The sequence below is a fragment of the Salvelinus namaycush genome, chromosome 3, assembly GCF_016432855.1.
Source record: "Salvelinus namaycush isolate Seneca chromosome 3, SaNama_1.0, whole genome shotgun sequence".
Classification (NCBI taxonomy): Eukaryota; Metazoa; Chordata; class Actinopteri; order Salmoniformes; family Salmonidae; genus Salvelinus; species Salvelinus namaycush.
Genome location: NC_052309.1, coordinates 81,068,882 through 81,090,179, shown reverse-complemented (window position 1 = coordinate 81,090,179; position 21,298 = coordinate 81,068,882). Strand labels below are relative to the sequence as shown.

At 43.5% G+C, this 21,298-nt stretch overlaps 2 protein-coding genes across 3 annotated transcripts; both read left to right on the top strand.

Moving 5' to 3' along the window:
* Positions 1-11,019: 11,019 nt before the first annotated feature.
* LOC120040436 lies at positions 11,020-15,895 on the top strand. 2 transcript variants are annotated; one of them, XM_038985596.1, is made up of 12 exons: positions 11,020-11,179; positions 11,579-11,780; positions 11,909-11,941; positions 12,159-12,277; positions 12,416-12,524; positions 12,644-12,682; positions 12,776-12,829; positions 13,001-13,234; positions 13,386-13,492; positions 13,573-13,738; positions 13,831-13,909; positions 14,464-15,895. In XM_038985596.1, the coding sequence occupies exons 1-12, from the start codon at positions 11,112-11,114 to the stop codon at positions 14,760-14,762; spliced, it is 1,509 nt and encodes a 502-aa protein (XP_038841524.1). In that variant the 5' UTR covers positions 11,020-11,111; the 3' UTR covers positions 14,763-15,895. The 2 variants fall into 2 exon arrangements, with proteins under 2 accessions (XP_038841524.1, XP_038841526.1); XM_038985598.1 differs by having other exon boundaries at positions 11,909-12,053.
* An 888-nt stretch (positions 15,896-16,783) lies between these two features.
* Positions 16,784-20,478, top strand: elob (elongin B). Its single transcript, XM_038985594.1, has 4 exons — positions 16,784-16,914; positions 18,359-18,493; positions 18,824-18,932; positions 19,189-20,478. Exons 1-4 carry the CDS (start codon positions 16,912-16,914, stop codon positions 19,299-19,301), a joined length of 360 nt encoding a protein of 119 aa, XP_038841522.1. The 5' UTR covers positions 16,784-16,911; the 3' UTR covers positions 19,302-20,478.
* The last annotated feature ends 820 nt before the right edge of the window (positions 20,479-21,298 follow it).

The following is a 21,298-nucleotide window of genomic DNA, read 5'->3' as shown; positions in this document are numbered from 1 at the left end:
GGAATCCCTTATACTATATAGCTAATTTTAGGTGAGTAGCAGAAGGTTAGCCTCATACGAACCATCCTGATCCTCGCGAGCTTACATTATGTGTCGCGAAACATCATGTAAGCACGTGCGATCAGGATGTTCGTACGAGGCTAGCAAAAGGCTGGGTCAAAGACAGTGTGCACAGATAGAACAATGAGCCAGATATAGGTATTGTAGCCCAAGGAGTGGCTGATGGACCTCCCGGCTAGTTGATGGACCTCTCAAATGTTCAGAGTTTGCGGTAGGAATCCGGAGATGTGGTAGAGAAAAAGCAGTCCGATATGCTCTGGGTTGAATCTCGCTGTGCAGCCTATAAGGGATTTGCGTCAATTCAATCTGGTATCAGGACAAAATGTGATTCAGAGTCACCGAATATACTTTAAGTATTTTTATTAAACTCAAGCGATAAATGGTAAATGCAATTTTCGTATATACGGGTTCACTGTACCACCCCACAGGGTAGAACAGGGAACTGGCAGGATGTAAGTAAACAGCTGTTCTTATACGGTGACAGACATAGTTCCAACCCGTCTGTTGGCCTATCACCGTAGAGGCTGAGCGTGGTTTAAACTTTGCTCAGCCTATCGCCGGCGCTCAGGCTAGTCCCAGCCTCTTTGCGCTCTTTTGTGTCCCGGCGCTGTTGCTGTGTAGATTACGCTCCCTCACCCCAGAGACTGAGGTCAGACAGCTCTGCAACATTGTCTGTGCTATTTGCACCTGCATACAGAGCACACTGTTCTCGCTCAAGGCTAACCACAGCTTCCCAGCACACTTATCTGGGGCTAACTGTTACTTCCAGCACACACACACAGACACCCAGGCGCCCAGGCTAACAGTTGCTAATATTATATCACATGTGATATAGCATTGGGTTATAGTGCAATAAACACCAATCCTAACAATCCCCCTTTTTACACCCCAAAAGGGGTGTAAATTAAAACAGAAACCAAAAAGTTCAATGATCGATACATACATACTAGGTTGTTGATAAACCCAGGAACTTTAGACCTTTAATGACCATTCAGAACACGTTCTCAGTACCCTAGTAACATATTAGATAACATAGGGATTTTTAGGATTCCCCCTTTTGACACCCCTAGGGTGTCACTCATTACCCTTTACTTCAGCGGTCACAGTATAGTAATATGTTAATAGTATTTCATGAAAATAGTAAAAAGTTTATTATTAATTAATTAATTTTATTATTATTTCTATTTTTTTAATCAACAAAGAAAAAATCAACAAATGATATACGCTAAGTTGCATTTCGACTCCTCCTTTTGACACCCTTTTAGGGTGTCACACTCAGAATACAAAGATTAAAAGAAACACACCTTTATTTTATAGAAAATAAAAACCATCTAGTGCACCCTGCTACCCTAACAGGTACTAGGTTGGCTACCTCCCACCCAGGAAATTTAAACTTTGACATAAGGTAGGACAACATACAGGGTAAAAGATTACAAGGATATATTGTGAAACAAAAAGCAATGAATTAAACTAAAAATAAGCAATTTTTATTATTTTATAGCAAACCATGGATCATCCTCTGTCAAGGCAGTCTCAGCATCCCCCCCGTGAGCAAGCAGTGGCATCATAACCGCAGCGTGCGCAACATCTGTAAAAGATTTCCTCAAACAGGGGATAATACATGCAGCAGAGCACATTAATATAAGAAATACAACTATTAGGGTCAGAAATCCAGTAACCATCAATGCAGTGTACTCACCAAACCAGCCACCCACCCAGCCAAACCAGCCACTGTCTTTGACCCTCCTCCACACCGGCAAGACCCTTCATCTCCACAGATAACTTTTCTAACCCGCTCAGAGCTTTTGAAATGCTCCCATCCGGACTGGTATTGTTAGGGATAAACGTGCAACATTGTTCTCCAAACATTGTACACACACCTCCCTGGTTGGCCAGAATCATGTCTAGTGCTAGCCTATTTTGTCTAGCGGTTCGAGAGGTGGCATCCAATTGTTCAGCCATCCCCGTAAGTGCGGTGTGGGTGTAGTTAACAAATCGTTGTTGATTATAGTAGATATAATTGATCCAGGCAGTTTGCTTAGCATCAACAATAGCTGGGCCAATAATGGGCAACAAATGCCACAGCCCATCATTCTTGTTTAATGTCTGGAATTCGTGGGGGACCCCTATTGGGACCCCCAACAGGTTGGTGTGGATGTTATCTGTACCCTCGGACCAAGGAGCGTCACGTTTCTGCCGTCTCCTGGGTTGGTCCCGAGCCTCTGTGTCATGTGCAGATCCCAGGAGTTGGTTAGCTGTAACCTCAATAATAGTCAATGGTGTTATCAGACTGGCCAAAGCACATGTGCCCTGCCAGTCTCCTTTCAAAATGGGGGTCAACCGCCTGGCAGGTCCACACATCCACCATACATCAGCAACACCTCTAGTTTGGTTCAGCCCTTCAACGGGCCAGGTGGCATTAATAGTGACATTAGTGATGCAGTCAGCAGTTGTAACGGCTGTCAATGTCGTTCTCCTCCTCAGACGAGGAGGAGCATGGATCGGACCAAGATGCGGATTGATAAGTATTCATGATTTAATGGCAAACCAACAAACACTACAAATTAACAAAAACCACGAACGTGACTAACCTGACACAGTCCTGTGTGGCCCAAACGCTGACACAGGAACAAACACCCACAAAACACCAGTGAAACCCTGGCTGCCTTAGTATGACTCTCAATCAGAGACAACGATACACATCTGTCTCTGATTGAGAATCATACCAGGCCGAACACAAAATCCCAACATAGAAATAGAAAACATAGACTGCCCACCCAAAACTCACGCCCTGACCAATAAACACATACAAAACAAGAGAAAACAGGTCAGGAACGTGACATAACCCCCCCCTTAAGGTGCGAACTCCGGGCGCACCAGCACAAAGTCTAGGGGAGGGTCTGGGTGGGCATCTGACCACGGTGGTGGCTCAGGCTCTGGGCGAGGTCCCCACCCCACCATAGTCACTCCCCGCTTCCGTATCCCCCTCCCAATGACCACCCTCCAACTAAACCCACCTAAATGAAGGGGCAGCATCGGGATAAGGGGCAGCACCGGGATAAGGAGCAGCAGCTCCGGGATAAGGAGCAGCAGCTCCGGGCTGAGGGACTCTGGCAGGTCCTGGCTGAGGGACTCTGGCAGGTCCTGGCTGAGGGACTCTGGCAGGTCCTGGCTGAGGGACTCTGGCAGGTCCTGGCTGAGGGACTCTGGCAGGTCCTGGCTGAGGGACTCTGGCGGATCCTGGCTGGCGGCTGGCTCTGGCGGATCCTGGCCGGCGGCTGGCTCTGGCGGATCCTGGCCGGCGGCTGGCTCTGGCGGATCCTGGCCGGCGGCTGGCTCTGGCGGATCCTGGCCGGCGGCTGGCTCTGGCGGATCCTGGCCGGCGGCTGGCTCTGGCGGATCCTGGCCGGCGGCTGGCTCTGGCGGATCCTGGCCGGCGGCTGGCTCTGGCGGATCCTGGCCGGCGGCTGGCTCTGGCGGATCCTGGCCGGCGGCTGGCTCTGGCGGATCCTGGCCGGCGGCTGGGCTGGCTCTGGCGGATCCTGGCCGGCGGCTGGCTCTGGCGGATCCTGGCCGGCGGCTGGCTCTGGCGGATCCTGGCCGGCGGCTGGCTCTGGCGGATCCTGGCCGGCGGCTGGCTCTGGCGGATCCTGGCCGGCGGCTGGCTCTGGCGGATCCTGGCCGGCGGAAGGCTCTGGCGGATCCTGGCTGGCGGAAGGCTCTGGCGGATCCTGGCCGGCGGAAGGCTCTGGCGGATCCTGGCTGGCGGAAGGCTCTGGCGGATCCTGGCTGGCTGGCTCCGGCAGCTCCTGACTGGCTGGCAGCTCCTGGCTGGACGGCTCTGGCTGGTCCTGGCTGGACGGCTCTGGCAGGTCCTGGCTGGACGGCTCTGGCAGGTCCTGGCTGGACGGCTCTGGCAGGTCCTGGCTGGACGGCTCCGGCTGGTCCTGGCTGGACGGCTCCGGCTGGTCCTGGCTGGACGGCTCCGGCTGGTCCTGGCTGGACGGCTCCGGCTGGTCCTGGCTGGACGGCTCCGGCTGGTCCTGGCTGGACGGCTCCGGCTGGTCCTGGCTGGACGGCTCCGGCTGGTCCTGGCTGGACGGCTCTGGCTGGTCCTGGCTGGACGACGGCTCTGCAGGCTCAGTCCAGACGGGCAGTTCATGCGGCGTTGGGCAGACGGGCAGTTCAGGCGCCGCTGGGCAGACAGCCAGCTCTGACCGCTCGGGACAGACGGGCAGCTCTGACAGCTCAGGACAGACGGGCAGTTCTGGGCAGACTGGCAGACCTGTAGGGAGGAGACGGAGAGACAGCCTGGTGCGTGGTATAGGCACTGGCTGCGCTGGAGAGGAGGAAAGCTCTGACAGCGCTGGACAGGTGGGAGCAGCTGGAGAGAGAACCCGGAGAGACAGCCTGGTGCGGGGGGCTGCCACCGGTGGACTGGTACTTGGAGGTGGCACCGGGTATACCGGACCGTGAAGGAGGACACGTGCTCTTGAGCACCGAGCCTGCCCAACCCTACCAGGTTGAATGGTGCCCGTAGCCCTGCCAGTGCGGCGAGGTGGAATAGCCCGCACTGGGCTATGCTGGCGAACCGGGGACACCATCTGTAAGGCTGGTGCCATGTATGCCGGCCCGAGGAGACGCACTGGTGGCCAGATGCGTTGGGCCGGCTTCATGACATCCGGCTCGATGCCCAACCTAGCCCTCCCAGTGCGGCAAGGTGGAATAGCCCGCACTGGGCTAAGCACGCGTACTGGGGACACCGTGCGCTTTACCGCATAACACGGTGTCTTAACCAGTACGACGCCCTCTCACTCCACGGTAAGCACGGGGAGTTGGCTCAGGTATCCTACCCGGCTTTGCCACACTCCTCGTGTGCCCCCCCCCCCAAGAAATTTTTGGGTCTGACTCTCGGGCTCCCAACCGCGTCGCCGCGCTGCCTCCTCATACCAGCGCCTCTCTGCCTTCGCTGCCTCCAGCTCCGCCTTGGGACGGCGATATTCCCCTGGCTGAGCCCAGGGTCCTTTGCCGTCCAGGATCTCCTCCCATGTCCATTCCTCTTCTCTCCATTGCTTTTGTTCTTGCCGTCCTTCTCCAATCCGCTTGGTCCTGGTTTGGTGGGTGTTTCTGTAACGGCTGTCAATGTCGTTCTCCTCCTCAGACGAGGAGGAGCATGGATCGGACCAAGATGCGGATTGATAAGTATTCATGATTTAATGGCAAACCAACAAACACTACAAATTAACAAAAACCACGAACGTGACTAACCTGACACAGTCCTGTGTGGCCCAAACGCTGACACAGGAACAAACACCCACAAAACACCAGTGAAACCCTGGCTGCCTTAGTATGACTCTCAATCAGAGACAACGATACACACCTGTCTCTGATTGAGAATCATACCAGGCCGAACACAAAATCCCAACATAGAAATAGAAAACATAGACTGCCCACCCAAAACTCACGCCCTGACCAATAAACACATACAAAACAAGAGAAAACAGGTCAGGAACGTGACAGCAGTAGGGAGCCTCCCATAGTTTATACCTCTACCTGTACCAGTGATACAGCTGTAATTTCCCCCATACGCCTTAACCCCCCATGGTGCTTTCTGGGGAGGGACTTCTGGGAACACAAGACTCATAGTTTCCAAAGGGGGATTGTATAAATTGTATACATTCAGGGCCAATCTAGATACAGTTATTCTCTACTTATACCGAACTACAGTTTGCAATCAACTCAGTCACAGTAACCTGCAATGGGGAAATGTATAACTAGTATACATTTAGAACAAATCTTTAATCTATATCAGCGTTATTACCACCCTTAATAGCTAAATGTTATAACTTCAAAAATACCCGCAGGTCATTCAAACTTTGTAGTAGCGCTCTGACTTAATACCCAATGAACTTTAATCAGTAAACCATTCTCAGTATAACACAGGTCCGCGCCTGTACCGTTATCCGCAGATCATTCAAACCAGTATTAGTACGCCGACTAATACCTACTGTACGCCAGTCACTCATTAAGCCAATCTCAGTATAACACAGGTCCCCGCCTGTACCGTTATCCGCAGATCATTCAAACCAGTATTAGTACGCCGACTAATACCTAATGTACATCACTCATACGTTCTGACAACAGTAGTTCCAGGACTTCATTCACTCTTGTTAATAGTCCCTGACTTATTAACTACAATCAAACTTGATACCCAGTATCCTGTACATTACATTCGCTGTTATACCTACGCTTACACACACACACTTGTTAATAGTCCCCGACTTATTAACTACAATCAAACTTGATACCCAGTATCTAGTACAGTACATTCGCTGTTATACCTACGTTTACTTGGCCAATAAAAATTGCATTCACCACAACATACGCTTCTTACATTCAACAGCTATTGTTATTTATATTTTAAATTTTATCAATCATATAATTTGGTTACTTACGTCAAACAGGTGTCTCACAAAACTAAATTTGGATAATGCCAATGTGCAGAATTTTTTTTTTTTTTCACAATAGGTTTCTGCTTACCTTTTTAGTTGACCGGTCTGGAGTTGTGAGACACCGTCTGACGACAGCAATGGTCAATTGGCTGGACAATCTCCAGCGAAGTCCTTCAACCAGATCACGTCGGGGTCACCATATAAGGGATTTACGTCAATTCAATCTGGTATCAGGACAAAATGTGATTCAGAGTCACCGAATATACTTTAAGTATTTTTATTAAACTCAAGCGATAAATGGTAAATGCAATTTTCGTATATACGGGTTCACTGTACCACCCCGCAGGGTAGAACAGGGAACTGGCAGGATGTAAGTAAACAGCTGTTCTTATACGGTGACAGACATAGTTCCAACCCGTCTGTTGGCCTATCACCGTAGAGGCTGAGCGTGGTTTAAACTTTGCTCAGCCTATCGCCGGCGCTCAGGCTAGTCCCAGCCTCTTTGCGCTCTTTTGTGTCCCGGCGCTGTTGCTGTGTAGATTACGCTCCCTCACCCCAGAGACTGAGGTCAGACAGCTCTGCAACATTGTCTGTGCTATTTGCACCTGCATACAGAGCACACTGTTCTCGCTCAAGGCTAACCACAGCTTCCCAGCACACTTATCTGGGGCTAACTGTTACTTCCAGCACACACACAGACACCCAGGCGCCCAGGCTAACAGTTGCTAATATTATATCACATGTGATATAGCATTGGGTTATAGTGCAATAAACACCAATCCTAACAAGCCTGGCAGGAGTTGACCGGGCTGAGGTTAGCTGATGACCGCTAGCTGTGGCTAACTGACTACTAGCTTGTAGCTAGTTAGCTGGCTAGCTTCTGTTCGGGGTTCCGGTTCTAAAGTATAGAAAATAGCAGATCCATACCACATTGGGTGAGGAGGGTTGCAGGAGAGTATGTTGAAATTGAGGTTAAAAATATATACGAAATATATATGAAGGAAAAAATATATATATACACGGGACATGACAGAGACGTCTGACTGCTACGCCATCTTGGATTGGTGCCCTTCTTTGTGAGGTATTGGAAAACCTCCCTGGTCTTTGTGGTTGAATCTGTGTTTTCAAATTCACTGCTCGACTGAGGGACCTTACAATTATCTGTATGTGTGGGGTACAGAGGTAGTCATTCAAGATTGATATTAAACACTATTATTGAACACAGAGTGAGTCTATACAATTTATTATGACTTGTTAAGCTGATTTGTTTTTTTACTCCAGAACTTCTTTAGGCTTGCCATAACAAAGGGGTTGAATACTTATTGACTCCAGACATTTCAACTTTTCATTTTTTATGAATTTGTAAACATTTCTGAAAGCATAATTCCACTTTGACATTATGGGGTATTGTGTGTTTGTGTGTGTAGGCCAGTAACATCTCAATTTAATCTACTGTAAATTCAGGCTGTAACACAAAATGTGGAAAACCTGAACCTTTGCGGTTCAGGAAGATCAGGTGTAGTGTAACAATTGTGACACACGAGGCTGTGTTTCCCATTTGTGAAACTGTGAGGGAAAACCAGGTTGAGAGGAGGTTATTAGGTCAGGTTTGGGCAGAGGGTCTGACTAGCTCCCATGATGAATTGTTATGATAGGCTTGTTGGGATAGGTTTATTGTTGTTAGTGGGAGAAGGGTTACTTTGGTTTGTTCCAGGCATTTTGGTTTAGTTTCGGTTTAATTATCGAATCCGCAGTTGGGGAAACAGCACCACTGTTCGCCCCAGCGTCTTTAATATTGTTTTTGTTTTGAGAGGAAGAGGAACGTCCGGCAGCGTGGTAAAATAAATTTCAGTACATATTCTGCTGTTCTATTGCGCGTGCAATGATTTCCGAAGGGGAAAAACAGTTTGTTTGCAGTAACTTTTTTGATGTTGTAATATGCCAAATGGACGTGGCAGTTTCACCAATTTAAGGATTCTAGCTTTTAAAGGGGCAATTCGAAAAACAACAACCGGTTGGCTGCCCCGCCACTTGTTTTGGCAAAAGAGTTGAGGGATGGGGCTGGAGAAATTGAACCACTCAAATTCATGAGATCAAAATGATATTTTTAACAATGTTTTTGAAGCTATACAGTGTTTGTGTACAATTACATTGTTAACAAACAATTGATAAAAAAATGAACAAGTTAGTATATTTTACATTAGTTGTCTGTAAAATGTATATAGGATGTAGAAGCCTAAGTATTGTTGTCCATTAGTTTACACCAATTAGGTGGTAGGGTTAGGGAATAATATTATATAAAAAAAAATATATAAAGTGATATACAATGTATATTTACAAAAAATGTATATATGGGGGATTGGAAATGGGCCAGACAATTACATTGATAGAAACCACAATCTATCTGCAATATTAAAGATCTACCCCCTAAAAAAAAAACATTTAGTTAAATCAGCTTTTATGCGCAGTAGAATTTTGAAATGGAAGTTATGGAACTCCCTCACATGCTTCTGTCATGGGAAAAAAGTCCACAATAAAACGGACATTAAATGTGGTTAGAGCATTGGTCCAGTAACTTAAAGGTTGCTGGATCGAATCCTAAAGCTGACAAGGTAAAAATCTGTCGTTCTGCCCCTGAACAATGCAGTTTCCCGGTAGGCCGTCATTGTAAATAGGAATTTGTTCTTAACTGACTTGCCTAGTTAAATAAATCAAGTAGCCTATTAATTTCTATGCCTATGTTGGCTACTGTAGCCTACCATTTGATACAATACATATGTTGAAATGATATCACTGGAGTCATTGCAAATCAATTTGTGCCACTTGTGTAGTCTACCTGGAGCTGGCAAACTGATTTAATAAATAGCCTATAACTTCAGTGTATTGTTGTTGTAGCCTTGTGTTTATTAATGTCCATGTTTGGTTAATGAAATTGGAAGTTATCAATTGTGTGTCATCGTCGCAGTTCTATCGCAATTGCCGATCAGCTGTTATTAGAATGCATTAGATTGAGGGTAATAGTCTGTCAGATTAGGTTACAGATAAAAAATATATATAAAAACCACTGACTGTTTTTGACAAGCATAAGCCTGTTCAATTCATATCCATGTTATTAATATTTGATTCAGTGATTGAAATTATAACCCCATCCTCAGTAGCCTATTCCAGAAGGGAAAGTTCCTACATTGAAATCGCCTCCCTATGCATGTTGAATAAATTAGTCTGACAATTTGAACTAAGCAAGCTGCTAAATCATTCATTTTACATCTTTCCTAGGTTACTGTAGGCGATCTGAAATTAGATGTAGGCATATCAGGGGCTGTAGTCTATCTGCATCTAGCTAACCAAACTATGACAAAGTTGAATTACAATTATAAACCCATATTTTAGTTAATAGGTCTAGCCTCTAGCCTATGCCTATTGAAATGACTAGTCAATCTCCCAAATAGACCATCTATAACGGTTTTTAGTCTTAACATCTGGCACATAATGTCACAATTGCCTAACATTACAATTATTAATTCATCCAACTGTTTCTAACATAGAGATTTCGAGATCCTCTGTCCAACTTTCATCCCTCAAACTCTCCTGTTGGATTTATCTATAGTTATGCACATGGGTGGTTCAAGCCCTGAATGCTGATTGGCTGAACATGTGGCATATCAGACCATATACCACAGGTATGACCAAATAATTGTTACTCTTCTAATTGCGTTGGTAACCCGTTTATAATATCAATAAGGCACCTCTGGGGTTTGTGGTATATAGCCGATATACCACGGCTAATTGCTGTATCCAGGCACTCCACGGTGTGTCGTGCATAAAGAACAGCATTTAGCCGTGGTATATTCGCCATATAGCCTACCTCCCCGGGCCGTATGGTTTAATCATAGCAGTCAAATTAGTTAATTTTCCATCAATTTATGACGATTTATCTGTCGATTTTAATGAGGGGGAATTATAATTTCTCTTGCGATATTTAAATTCCTTTATTAGTCACTTTAGCTCTCAAGAATTTTGATGGCAACCCGAATTGTTCTTCTTAGAGCATTGGACTAGTAACCGAAAGGTTGCAAGTTCAAATCCCCGAGCCAACAAGGTACAAATCTGTCGTTCTGCCCCTGAACAGGCAGTTAACCCACGGTTCCTAGGCCGTCATTGAAAATAAGAATTTGTTCTTAACTGACTTGCCTAGTTAAATAAAGGTAAAATAAATTTAAAAAATTGCTCGATAATGTTACGCAAAAGTTTTTTGGGCTAAATGTGGCAACTCCCCTTGCTGCAGAAAAAAACATGTTGGGCTAGTTGTGTGCTGTGTGCGGGTTTTGAATACCTGGCAACCGTGAATAGTGGCGTTTATGTAGACGTAGATGGTGCATTTTATATTTGCCCATTTTGTGAAGAACATTTGCAATTCACACTCCGACCTGTGAAAGGCAGCAATACGCAACAAAGCGTGTAGTCTGCCAGAAAACTACACGAAGAAGAACAACCCGTGTAAGAAACATTAACATCCGGCGGCATCATCACCTCTGAGAACGTTTAGCTAGCTAGTTGTGGCTCGTATTTTATATTTGTTCGTTTCACACAGCGACAAAAATGCCAACACTGTGTTCAGCATACAACTGCAAAAATCGCGGTCCCAAAGCTGATGTAGGATTTTTTAGGTACGTTTTACCGTCTTACTCGAGACACACGTTAACGCTATTAGCCGTGGTATTTTGGCAATATACCACATACCCCAGAGGTGCCTTATTGATATTATAAACTGGTTACCAACGTAATTAAAACAGTAACAATTATTTGGTCATAACTGTGATGCATACTACGGGGTACAGTAGCTAGCTCTGGTATTGTTAGCTAAAGTAAAAGTTATAGTTAGCTAGTACAAATAACGTTAGTGTGCAGGAGAAAACCTATGACAAAAAAAGCTTCATTAGCTAGATTATATGTTCTGTTGCGATACTGTTCTCTTATAAATCTACATAAATCATTTATGGTTTTACAATTCATCATTTGATACTTTTGTGATACCAATTTGCTGGTGTATTAATGTTTCTGGTAAGTTTCCCCAAAAATGACCCTGAAAGACGCAAGCGATGGATTATTAATATGAAGTGGAAAGACTGGAATCCGCAACACCACCACCGTGTGTGCTCCATTCACTTTGAAGACAAGTACATTTGCCGGATGGACAAACGTCAACGTCTCACGCCAGACGCAGTCCCGACCATTTTTGACTTCCCAGAGAACTTTCAAAAGAAGAAGGTACACTGAAACAAAAAATGTATCTAGCGAGATGCATCCCAAAGTCAGAACTAACTACACAAATAATACGGTTTATGATAACTAGATATCTTATCGTGTGATTTAAATTAAATGTGTTCCTTCTACAGGCATCCATCCACCCACAGAGTAGAAGAGCCAGGGTAAGGCACTGGAAGAGGCTAATAACTCCTTGGCTGTATTTGGCATCACACATTGCACATTACTGTCCATCTTGGTATTGCATTTGATGTAACTCAGCTATGTTTTCACTTGGTAAGTGAAGCATTGATATGTACATTCATAGCCTACACAAGGTACATTTAAAGTACATGCGTCCTCGCAGTAATGGTGGTTATTATCTTTGTTTTTGGCATGCAGAGTGATGGGTTGCCAGAGAAGTATACTGCTGCCCCTGCTGTTACAGTGGCCGAACCGGTAACAACACCAAGCCCCACCATCACATCAGAGACAAGCAAGCTGGCTAAAGACAATACTAAGTAAATAACCTTGTGAATTTAAGTGAAAGTTAAATTAGCTCTTTTTGGAATGCACAACGTCACTGTAGAGCAGTATGGTTTCTACCTGTGTTCTAGTTCTTGCTTTTTCAATTGTCAACTTCTATTTTGACGGATCAGAGCTCCAGAAAAAGTTACCTCTTCAAGTTGGTATATCCATGTAGATGAAGAAATCCAAATGGCTGAATCCCTCCCAGGTTTCTTCCACAGTGATTACTGTCTACCACACGTGAGTGGCTCTAGGTGGTCTGATTGGACTGTTGCTTTGCCAGATATACAGGGATTATTTACTGGGGTTTTGCATTATGTAGACATTTAATAAAATGTTCCTCATATTGATCTTTGCAGAGTATTCGCTGGGGATTCAAAGATGATGTTGCCCCGAAGGTAAGTTGTTTGCTCACTGGAATAACCTGTATCTTATGCTATATACCAATAGCTTATGCTAAGAATTTGATAAACAATGCACTTTATTTTCAGGTGGCATGTGAGAACCTGGAGTTCCAACTTCCACCCCTCAAGCACATAATAGAGGTAATGAAGGATGTGTAAACATTCAGTCTCTAATACAGGGTTAGGGATAGATCCTCCAAGTTGATCATTGATTCATTGGTCTGTTTTTTTCCAGTATGTCTCACTCTGGATCGAAAACCAATAAGATTGTCATTAAAACAGTACTATACATTGTCTCCCATTCTCACCCAGATCACAGAGGCATGGGAGTGGCTGGGTATGGACATTAGAGGGCCACTGCCCCTAACACCGAACGGACACCAGTACGTTCTGACCTTGACAGACTTCTACTCCAAATGGGTGGAGGCCTTCCCCCTGAGAGGTTGTAGCTCTACTGAGGTAGCACAGCATGTAGCTGAAGTCATCTCTCACTTTGGCTTCCCTTTTGGAATCCTTGTTCGACTGAAGAGGAAGTTTACCAGTAAGGTGAGGCCAAATATATTTTGTCACATACTTACTGTTACACATACCTTGCAACAATCTTGAGGTTGGTTCATATATGCACTAGCGGTCAATAGGTCCAGAGTGGTTCATTAGACAATCGTATGAGGTGTTTTTACATTTATTCATGTTTTAGATCAACCTTGCCTTAAACAGTCATCTGAAGCTGAGGGGGTTCTCTCTCTTATACCGTCATCGGCAAGTTGGATCACTGGATCTGGCCACACAGACCCTGATCAGCAGGTTTGTGTTTTAGACTCATTCCTTTATATGGTTTTTAATTTCATACTCAACTTTGACCATGGTGGCCTTCACCCCAACAGGATGGTGTCTGATCTCGTGAAGGACCATCCAGACAACTGGGATGTCTGTCTCCCTGCAAAGGTGTTCAGCCTGTGTTTTAAGGAGCACCCCAAGACCAAGCAGAGACCTTTCTCTCTGCTGTGCTGCAAAGGACCACAGCCGGTCACCACCCCCAGGGATCTGTCTGTAAGTTTACTCTGTAGTTATAGCTTAACATAATGGATTGCATTTCAATTGAATGGGTGTGTTTCTGCCTGTCCTTTTTATATTTCCTACAGTTCAGTCCTGCAGAGCTCAGAGAGAGTTCCTTTGCAATTCAGTCAAATCAAGAGGGTGGGCATGACACTGATCCGCAAGGTGAGCGCAATCCCTGTACAATACGACATATCACACACTGTGGTGATGGTTAAAGGGATACTTCAGGGTTTTGGGAACTTCTGCGTCAGATGAACTTCTGGATATCATTTGTATGTCTCTGTGTCTAGTATGAAGGAAGTTAGAGGCGGTTTTGTGAGCCAATGCTAACTAAGTAAAAAAGGAAATTGTAATGCGATTAAAAACAATAACGATGCTGTTTATAAGGAGTACAAGTACCGAATCAATGTGCAGGGGTACAAGGTAGTTGAGGTAATACAATATGTATTATACAGGTAAACACTCTTGGTAAATAGTATGGTCTACAGTTTATCGTGAGGCATAACTCAGGCGAGCAGAACCTCGAGACTTACTTAATATTAGAGATTGGGCACCAGCTGTTCATTTTCCTAAAGAGGTTTGAGAATAACTTTGTCAACATATCTATTGTTCAAGTGAGTATTTAGTGTGTTAACTGTTCTAAATTGTAATTGTCTTATGTTATGTTACTAACAATTGTAATTTGTTGATCATATTGTGTTTTTCTGTTATTACAGACATGGTTGGCATTGAATCTGGAAAGGAAACAGCTGGAAAGAGCACTGTTACAAGGGTCTCCTTTTTAAGGAGCAACACCGAGAGTAACAACAACACTGACGGTAACACATATGGTCACCCGGACAGTCGCACGGACGGTCGCACGGACGGTCACCCGGACAGTCGCACGGACGGTCACCCGGACGGTCACCCCGACGGTAGCACGGACGGTCACCCCGACGGTAGCACGGACGGTAACCCTGACGGTAACCCTGACGGTAACCCCGACGGTAACCCCGACGGTAACCCCCAACAGTAACACGGATGGTAACCAACAACAACCGTAACACCAACAGTGAGCGATCCTCTGAAGAACATCATGCCATGGAAAACTGAATAATTGATTGGATGAGCGCTCTATCGGGGGTGTAGTTTTTATTTGATCATTTTCATTAGAAACACTTGTGTTTTATGGTTGTGTTTGGCTGGTGTACTGGGTCATGATTGTTACACAGGAGGATTATAGTAGGAGTTTATGAACCAACTGGATCAATTCAAAACATCATGCATAGCAGCATAGATGATGGAATAGTGATAAGCTTATCCTAAAAGCAATTTCTTTATTTTACTGTAAACTTTTTTTTTTCTTCCAGTAAATGAATCCAAACATCTATATTGTAGTATAGACATTTTCACCTTACATTATTGTAGCATATACTGTAGATATTTTAACCTTACCTGATCTTGGAAAAATCCACTTAAATGCTCCTCCAACTGGTAATTAGTATTAGGAAACTTATCTATCATCCCTGAGCTCTGACTTCTCCCACATGCTGACCTCTGACGTCACATACTAAGGAAATTACTTCCATAACAGCATTTTCGGCAGTTAAATGCAACAAAATATTATTTATAAAAAGCAATCTTGTTATTGCTTTTGAACACTTATTTGTTTACAATCATGATAGCTGTACTTTGTTTAAGGTTGACAGTTTGTTGGCCATTAGCCAATCGGTGAGTTCAAAGCTTGTGAATGTATCTAACTGGTATTTACGACTTCACAACTGGTAAATACTACCTTCCCCAATTGGATATGAACGCAGGATTATTGAAGGAATGTTTTTTTATGCCTTGAATAAGAGACTGAACAATCAAAAAAAATGCTTTTGTTTATACAAAGATACTTACATTATGAAGCATGCATTTATTATGCGTCCCTTCATTGTAGAGCATGCCGGTGTTGGAGTTGAACAAAATGTACAATTATGAAATATTCTCAAAACAAAGCTTGAGTTTTCACTTCACTGCACAGGCAGCCATTCGGACAGCTGGGGTGTATTCAGTCCGCCGATTCTGTTGCAAAACGTTTTTTAAATGAAACTGAATTTACCTCCATTTTCCAATAGAATTTACCTGAATATTTACCAATAAACTCTTGTTTTGGTTCTTAAATGGTAAACAGCTCGCCAACTTGTAGTTCTAAAACCCGGTAATGAGTTACCTCTAGTTGGGGAAATAATAGGGGTTTGGAATAACTGCCTAAAATAAGGTCTGAGGAGGTCTTGTATATTTTGTAGTATGAGATAACAGTCAGTTAACATGACCTTTATGAATTATCAAGCGTTGTGCTTTATTTTTCATAAATTCACAGAAAGTGACGTAAACTGATGAAGATGATCTCATAGAACAAAACGTTAGATTTCCTAAACAAGTGTTAACCACATACCTTATTATCGGCGTTTATTCAAAACCGCCATTCATTTTCCCATAGGCTTTGGCTAACGAACCATGGTGGAGTTCGCAAAGATGGTTACCCCTTCTGCCTGTGGAGTGAGTTGATGCCTACAAAAATACACCATTACTAGTTCTCTGAATACCCTCCGCTGTGGTATGGGTATGATCAAAGATATTAGAGAAAGGAGATAGGAATCCTATTGTGCAATGAATGAGGCACGTATAACGACCCACCCAGCAGACTGTTGACCAATCGCGTTGACGTTGTCTTGCTTCGTCACGCTGTTGCTAAAATAATCGTCACGAAATCCCTTCCCAAAGTCAGGGTATGAGTAGAGAAACGTGCATTTTTTTCTCCAAAGAACGCGATGTCACGATTCTAAAGGTATACATTACAGATATTAAGTTAATTATCGCACATATCGGAAAATATTTGTAATGTTGTACTTCTTGTTGACAAAATGCAAGCTAATGTTGAGTTTTTAGTTAGCGGCCAATTGACTCCCATTCACTCCTTGAAGGAGAGCTCTCCTTGTCCAAGAATCACCCAGAAGGCACCGCGCTGTCCATTGACGTAGCATGGGCAACGTACACAATGGTCGTTAATACGATTTCAATGGAGTTTCCTAGCTCATCAAAAGTATCTCTGGTGTGATACACCACTGTTGGATGAGAGCGTTTTGTGATTCTCGCAGTGCAGCGTGGGATAGCGGAGGCGCAACCGACCGAGAGAAATGGTGAGTGAGGAAGAGATAAATAATCTATTTTAAAACTGTGACTTGACATTCTTATGGCGATTTGCTACTATGATAAAGTAAATGTTGACATGTAGAAACCGTTAATTCCCTCCATTAAGACATATGGTTGGGAAACGCTTGATATGGACTCCTTTTGTTTCGCAGCATATTAAGCTAACGGTAACTAGCAAGTCAACAGTAGCTGTTTAACTGCAATCAGCGTTTTGTTTTAGTCTAACTTGACGAGCTAATTCTAGCTAAACGTTCACTATCTGACTTGTTAAAAAGAAAAGAAACTAACTAACGTATCCTAGATCTGCCTCATTTAGCTAGTTATCTAGCCTTGGTGACACTAACATACTTTCCATGTCCATAGAAACTAGGTTACGTTAGCTAACTAGGTAGCTACTGCCCAGATGGCTTGCTATTCGTTTGGTGTCAAGCGTACATTACCACACGTCAGTGAAGCATTGAGGGAATGGGCTAGCTAGCTAACGTTGGCTGGCATCTACTACTGTTAGCTAACTGAATAAGTAATGCAATATTACCTAGCTATTTTTTGCTGACTAGTTAGCTACACAAACATTCCATTTGCCATTTAATTAGTTAGCAAGCTAACGTTATACAGTTGCCAGCTTGGTAACTAAAGTCATTTGGACATTTTGTATCCAGCATCGTTATGTAGCTAGCTAACAGTTAGCTAGCTACTAGCTTTGGAAGACAATGTTAACCAGTCAATGTTAATCAACTAGCTATTAAGTAACTGGTGGCAAGTTTAGGTAAAATGTGCTCATAGTCAACCGTCAGTTTGCCATTTTGTCAGTCAACAGAAATGTAGTATTTTCCTCTTCAAGTTAAGCCTAGTCTTTTCAAACATGGGTGGAACTGGGATTTACAGTTGGTGGTACGGTCTTAACCAATTTACTTTGCATGATCCCCCAACCTTAAATGATGAAACCCTGTTTCTCCCAAATATTGAAACCCATAATTTAACTGTACTTTACCCACTATCCTCCAGCCCTACATGTTGTCGACATTATTGGGTCCGGCCCAGGCTTGAGGCCTTTAATTAGAAAGATGGCCCTCTAGCACTTCTAATGATGAACGAGCACATGTGGGGCTGTCACCCGGCTGAAGCCTATGGTGGCAGATTTGGCTGCTGTTTGCTCAGTTTTCTCCTCTACTGAGATGTTTTAACATCAAACAGTTACATTGGTTCAAGAAAGGCTTCTGCATATACAAATCATAGGCCATTGACTACTAGACAATGAATGAAATGTCAAGGGCTGCAGCACGTTTCAGTCTTATTCCAGTGTTTCTTATTGTTCACTGGTCTGTGAGTTAGCTAACAAACAGAGAGCAACGGCATAGTGGTCCCTGGTACTAAAAGTTTGGGAAACTTATTTTTATTATGTCTTATCTCCCTAACTTGCTGTTGTCTTAGGATGTGTTTCTGATGATCCGGCGTCACAAGACGACCATCTTCACTGATGCCAAAGAGTCAACTACGGTCTACGAGCTGAAGCGCATAGTGGAGGGTATCCTAAAGAGGGCACCGGAGGAACAGAGGCTGTACAAGGTATATACAGTGCATACCCCTTGTGGAGGACAATTACAAAGTGGGGGAGTAAGATATGGCCAGGCCAATGAGTCATTTATTCTATTTGTATATATAAAATAATTTTCTTCTGATGCAGGTACTCCCCAAGTCTAAGAGGAAGTTGATTTTATTAAACTCAAACAATCCCCCAAAGTCTGTTCTTCTCTTTCTCTCTCCTACCACATTTGTGGTGTGTGTATGTATGTATATATATATATATATGTGTGTGTATATGTATATTGATTAAATGGTTAACTTGATGGTGGTGTTACATATCTACCCTCTGCTCTGACATCTCTCTTGTATCAGGATGACATGTTGCTGGAGGATAGTAAGACTCTTGGAGACTGTGGTTTCACAAATCAGACAGCCAGACCTCAGGCCCCAGGGACTGTTGGATTAGCATTCCGTCTTGGTGGTGAGTATTCATTTTTCTGTTACATAGTATCTGTCCCATGTTTTAAAACATTCACTCTGTTTTATTCTGATTTTGAGCTGCAAGATATGTCTGTCAGAATGGCTGTGAAATAGTTTGTTTGATAGTTTAACAGAAACAAATTGCAACTTCCTTGCACCCCTAAGTTTATCCCTCTAATAATGCCTCTTGCTTCCTCTGTTTCCCTTTGATACTCTTCACTCTCTCCTTATCAAACAAATCGCTCCCTCTCTTTCAGATGATGCATTTGAGCAGCTGAGGGTTGAGCCCTTCTCCAGCCCCCCAGAGCTTCCTGACGTCATGAAGCCTCAGGACTCTGGCAGCACAGCCAATGAGCAGGCCGTGCAGTGAGGGAAGGAAGCAGGCAGGGAGGGAGGGACATAGGGGGGGATCTGGGAAGTGGTGCTTTGGATTAGGTAGGCCGGCTTTACAGACTGCTTTAGGGTAACATGCGAGTGTACCTGTGAGATCTTTAACTTTGCAGGAAGAACATGAATTCCCTCACACAGAGGGGAGTATTTTCATGTTATTCCTGAACTAGGCTCACGCATGTTTAGATTCACTCACAAGATCCCTCAACAAACATTTCTAATTTGTCAGGCCACTGTCAGTAAGGGGGTTGGGAAAAAAAAGAAAAATGCATCATACCTCATTTAATTCATACTAGTCTTTTGGGGAGGGTGTAGCCTGTGTTTTGGCTTGGTGGGGATTTGAGAAGGGAGTGGCTATTACATTTTTAGAATGCCCTCTTGCTGATTGCGTTTCTCTTTATTCAATATCAATATTACAATTTAGCGTTTTTTAATTACTCCTTGCGGTGGTAATATGTGGAGCAACAAAGGGTTTGTTATTAGCTTATCTAGATAACATGTGCATGAATGGATCTGAAATAAACACACAAACATGTTGATGCCATGACATAAAATGTATAGCAGAACACATGTACTTGCACACAGAATGGTGTGAAGATTTACAATCGTCAGTTTTTATTAAGCTTCCCCACTATCTGGTTTTTGTTTGCTTGTTTCTTTATCTTTGCACTGGAGTTCCTGTGTATTTTTCCCCCCCTTGATTCTCTACAAAACTGTACCAATTTGACCCCTATCCCCAAATTACACCACCCCCCCTATTTTTGGGGGGCTGAAGTGTAAATGGAAACCTTCAGTGGAAAGAGACAGGACTCACTAATCTTTTGTGATAAACAAGCATGAAGTTACAAATTACTGGTGTTGAATTGAAATAGGTGTAAACTGTCTCAATTAGATTCAACAACCTGACTTTGGGGTGGTTGTCATGCCCTTTTTTAAAGATATGATGGAAATGGTTCACCAACAAGCTCTTTTAAAAACAGGACTTTATGAAACAAGCAACACCTGTAATTGTCTTGAGTTGACATAAAAAAAAGTTTTCTTTGTCACCTCCTGTGTGGTATATTGTTAATGGACTCTGTGAAATGCTTTTGTGCCATTCACTTTACTTGGTATTTGTCATTCATATGGTGAAATAAAATCAGTTCAGTGAAATTTGAAATTGCCAGGATTGTATGGTAGTGTTATACTACAGCCAGAAAGAGGTGAGCTCTTGCACTTGCTTAATCTATTAAACTAGCTACAGCAAGAGAATGTGTTTGTAGCAGGCTGGATGAGAGCTAGTCAAAAAATATGTAGCTAGCTCCTTTATTTGGATAAAGGGTCAGGTAGATAACTTTAATCTACACAATTGAGGATGAAGTGGATTAGCGAGTTAGCTATAACACAATAATAGCCAATTTATTATTTACCTTAATATTTGTTAATAAATGACCTTGGTAAAATGTTTAGATGGCTAGCTAGCCTATAATTTGGTGTGTTGGCTGAACAAGCATGGCATTTTGCATCAACTATATTTAAATGAGTGAATTAACTTAACATCAGTAAATACGGTATTTAGCATATTTTCGGTGGTCCTCTATCGTTTCGGTGGTCCACTCATCTTTTGTGATAAACAAAGTTACAAATTACTGTCTCAGAGTCAACAATCTGACTTGTGGTTGTCATTCTCTTAAAACATGATGGAAATAGTTTGCCAACATGCTCTTTTAAAAACAGGACAACCACAAAGTCCTTTTGTTGACATACAAACAATACATTTGTCAGCCCCTGTGTGGTATTGTTATTGCTTTCGTTAATGCATACTATTCTGTGAAATGCTTTTGTGCCATTCACTTTGTCATTCATATGGTGAAATAAAATCTGTTCAGCAGTAAAATTAGGAAATGTTCAGGATTTTATGATAGGGTATTATACTACCGCCAAAAGAAGGTGATGTCTTGCCCTTTTTTACTGTATTACGCTAGCTACAGCAGAAGA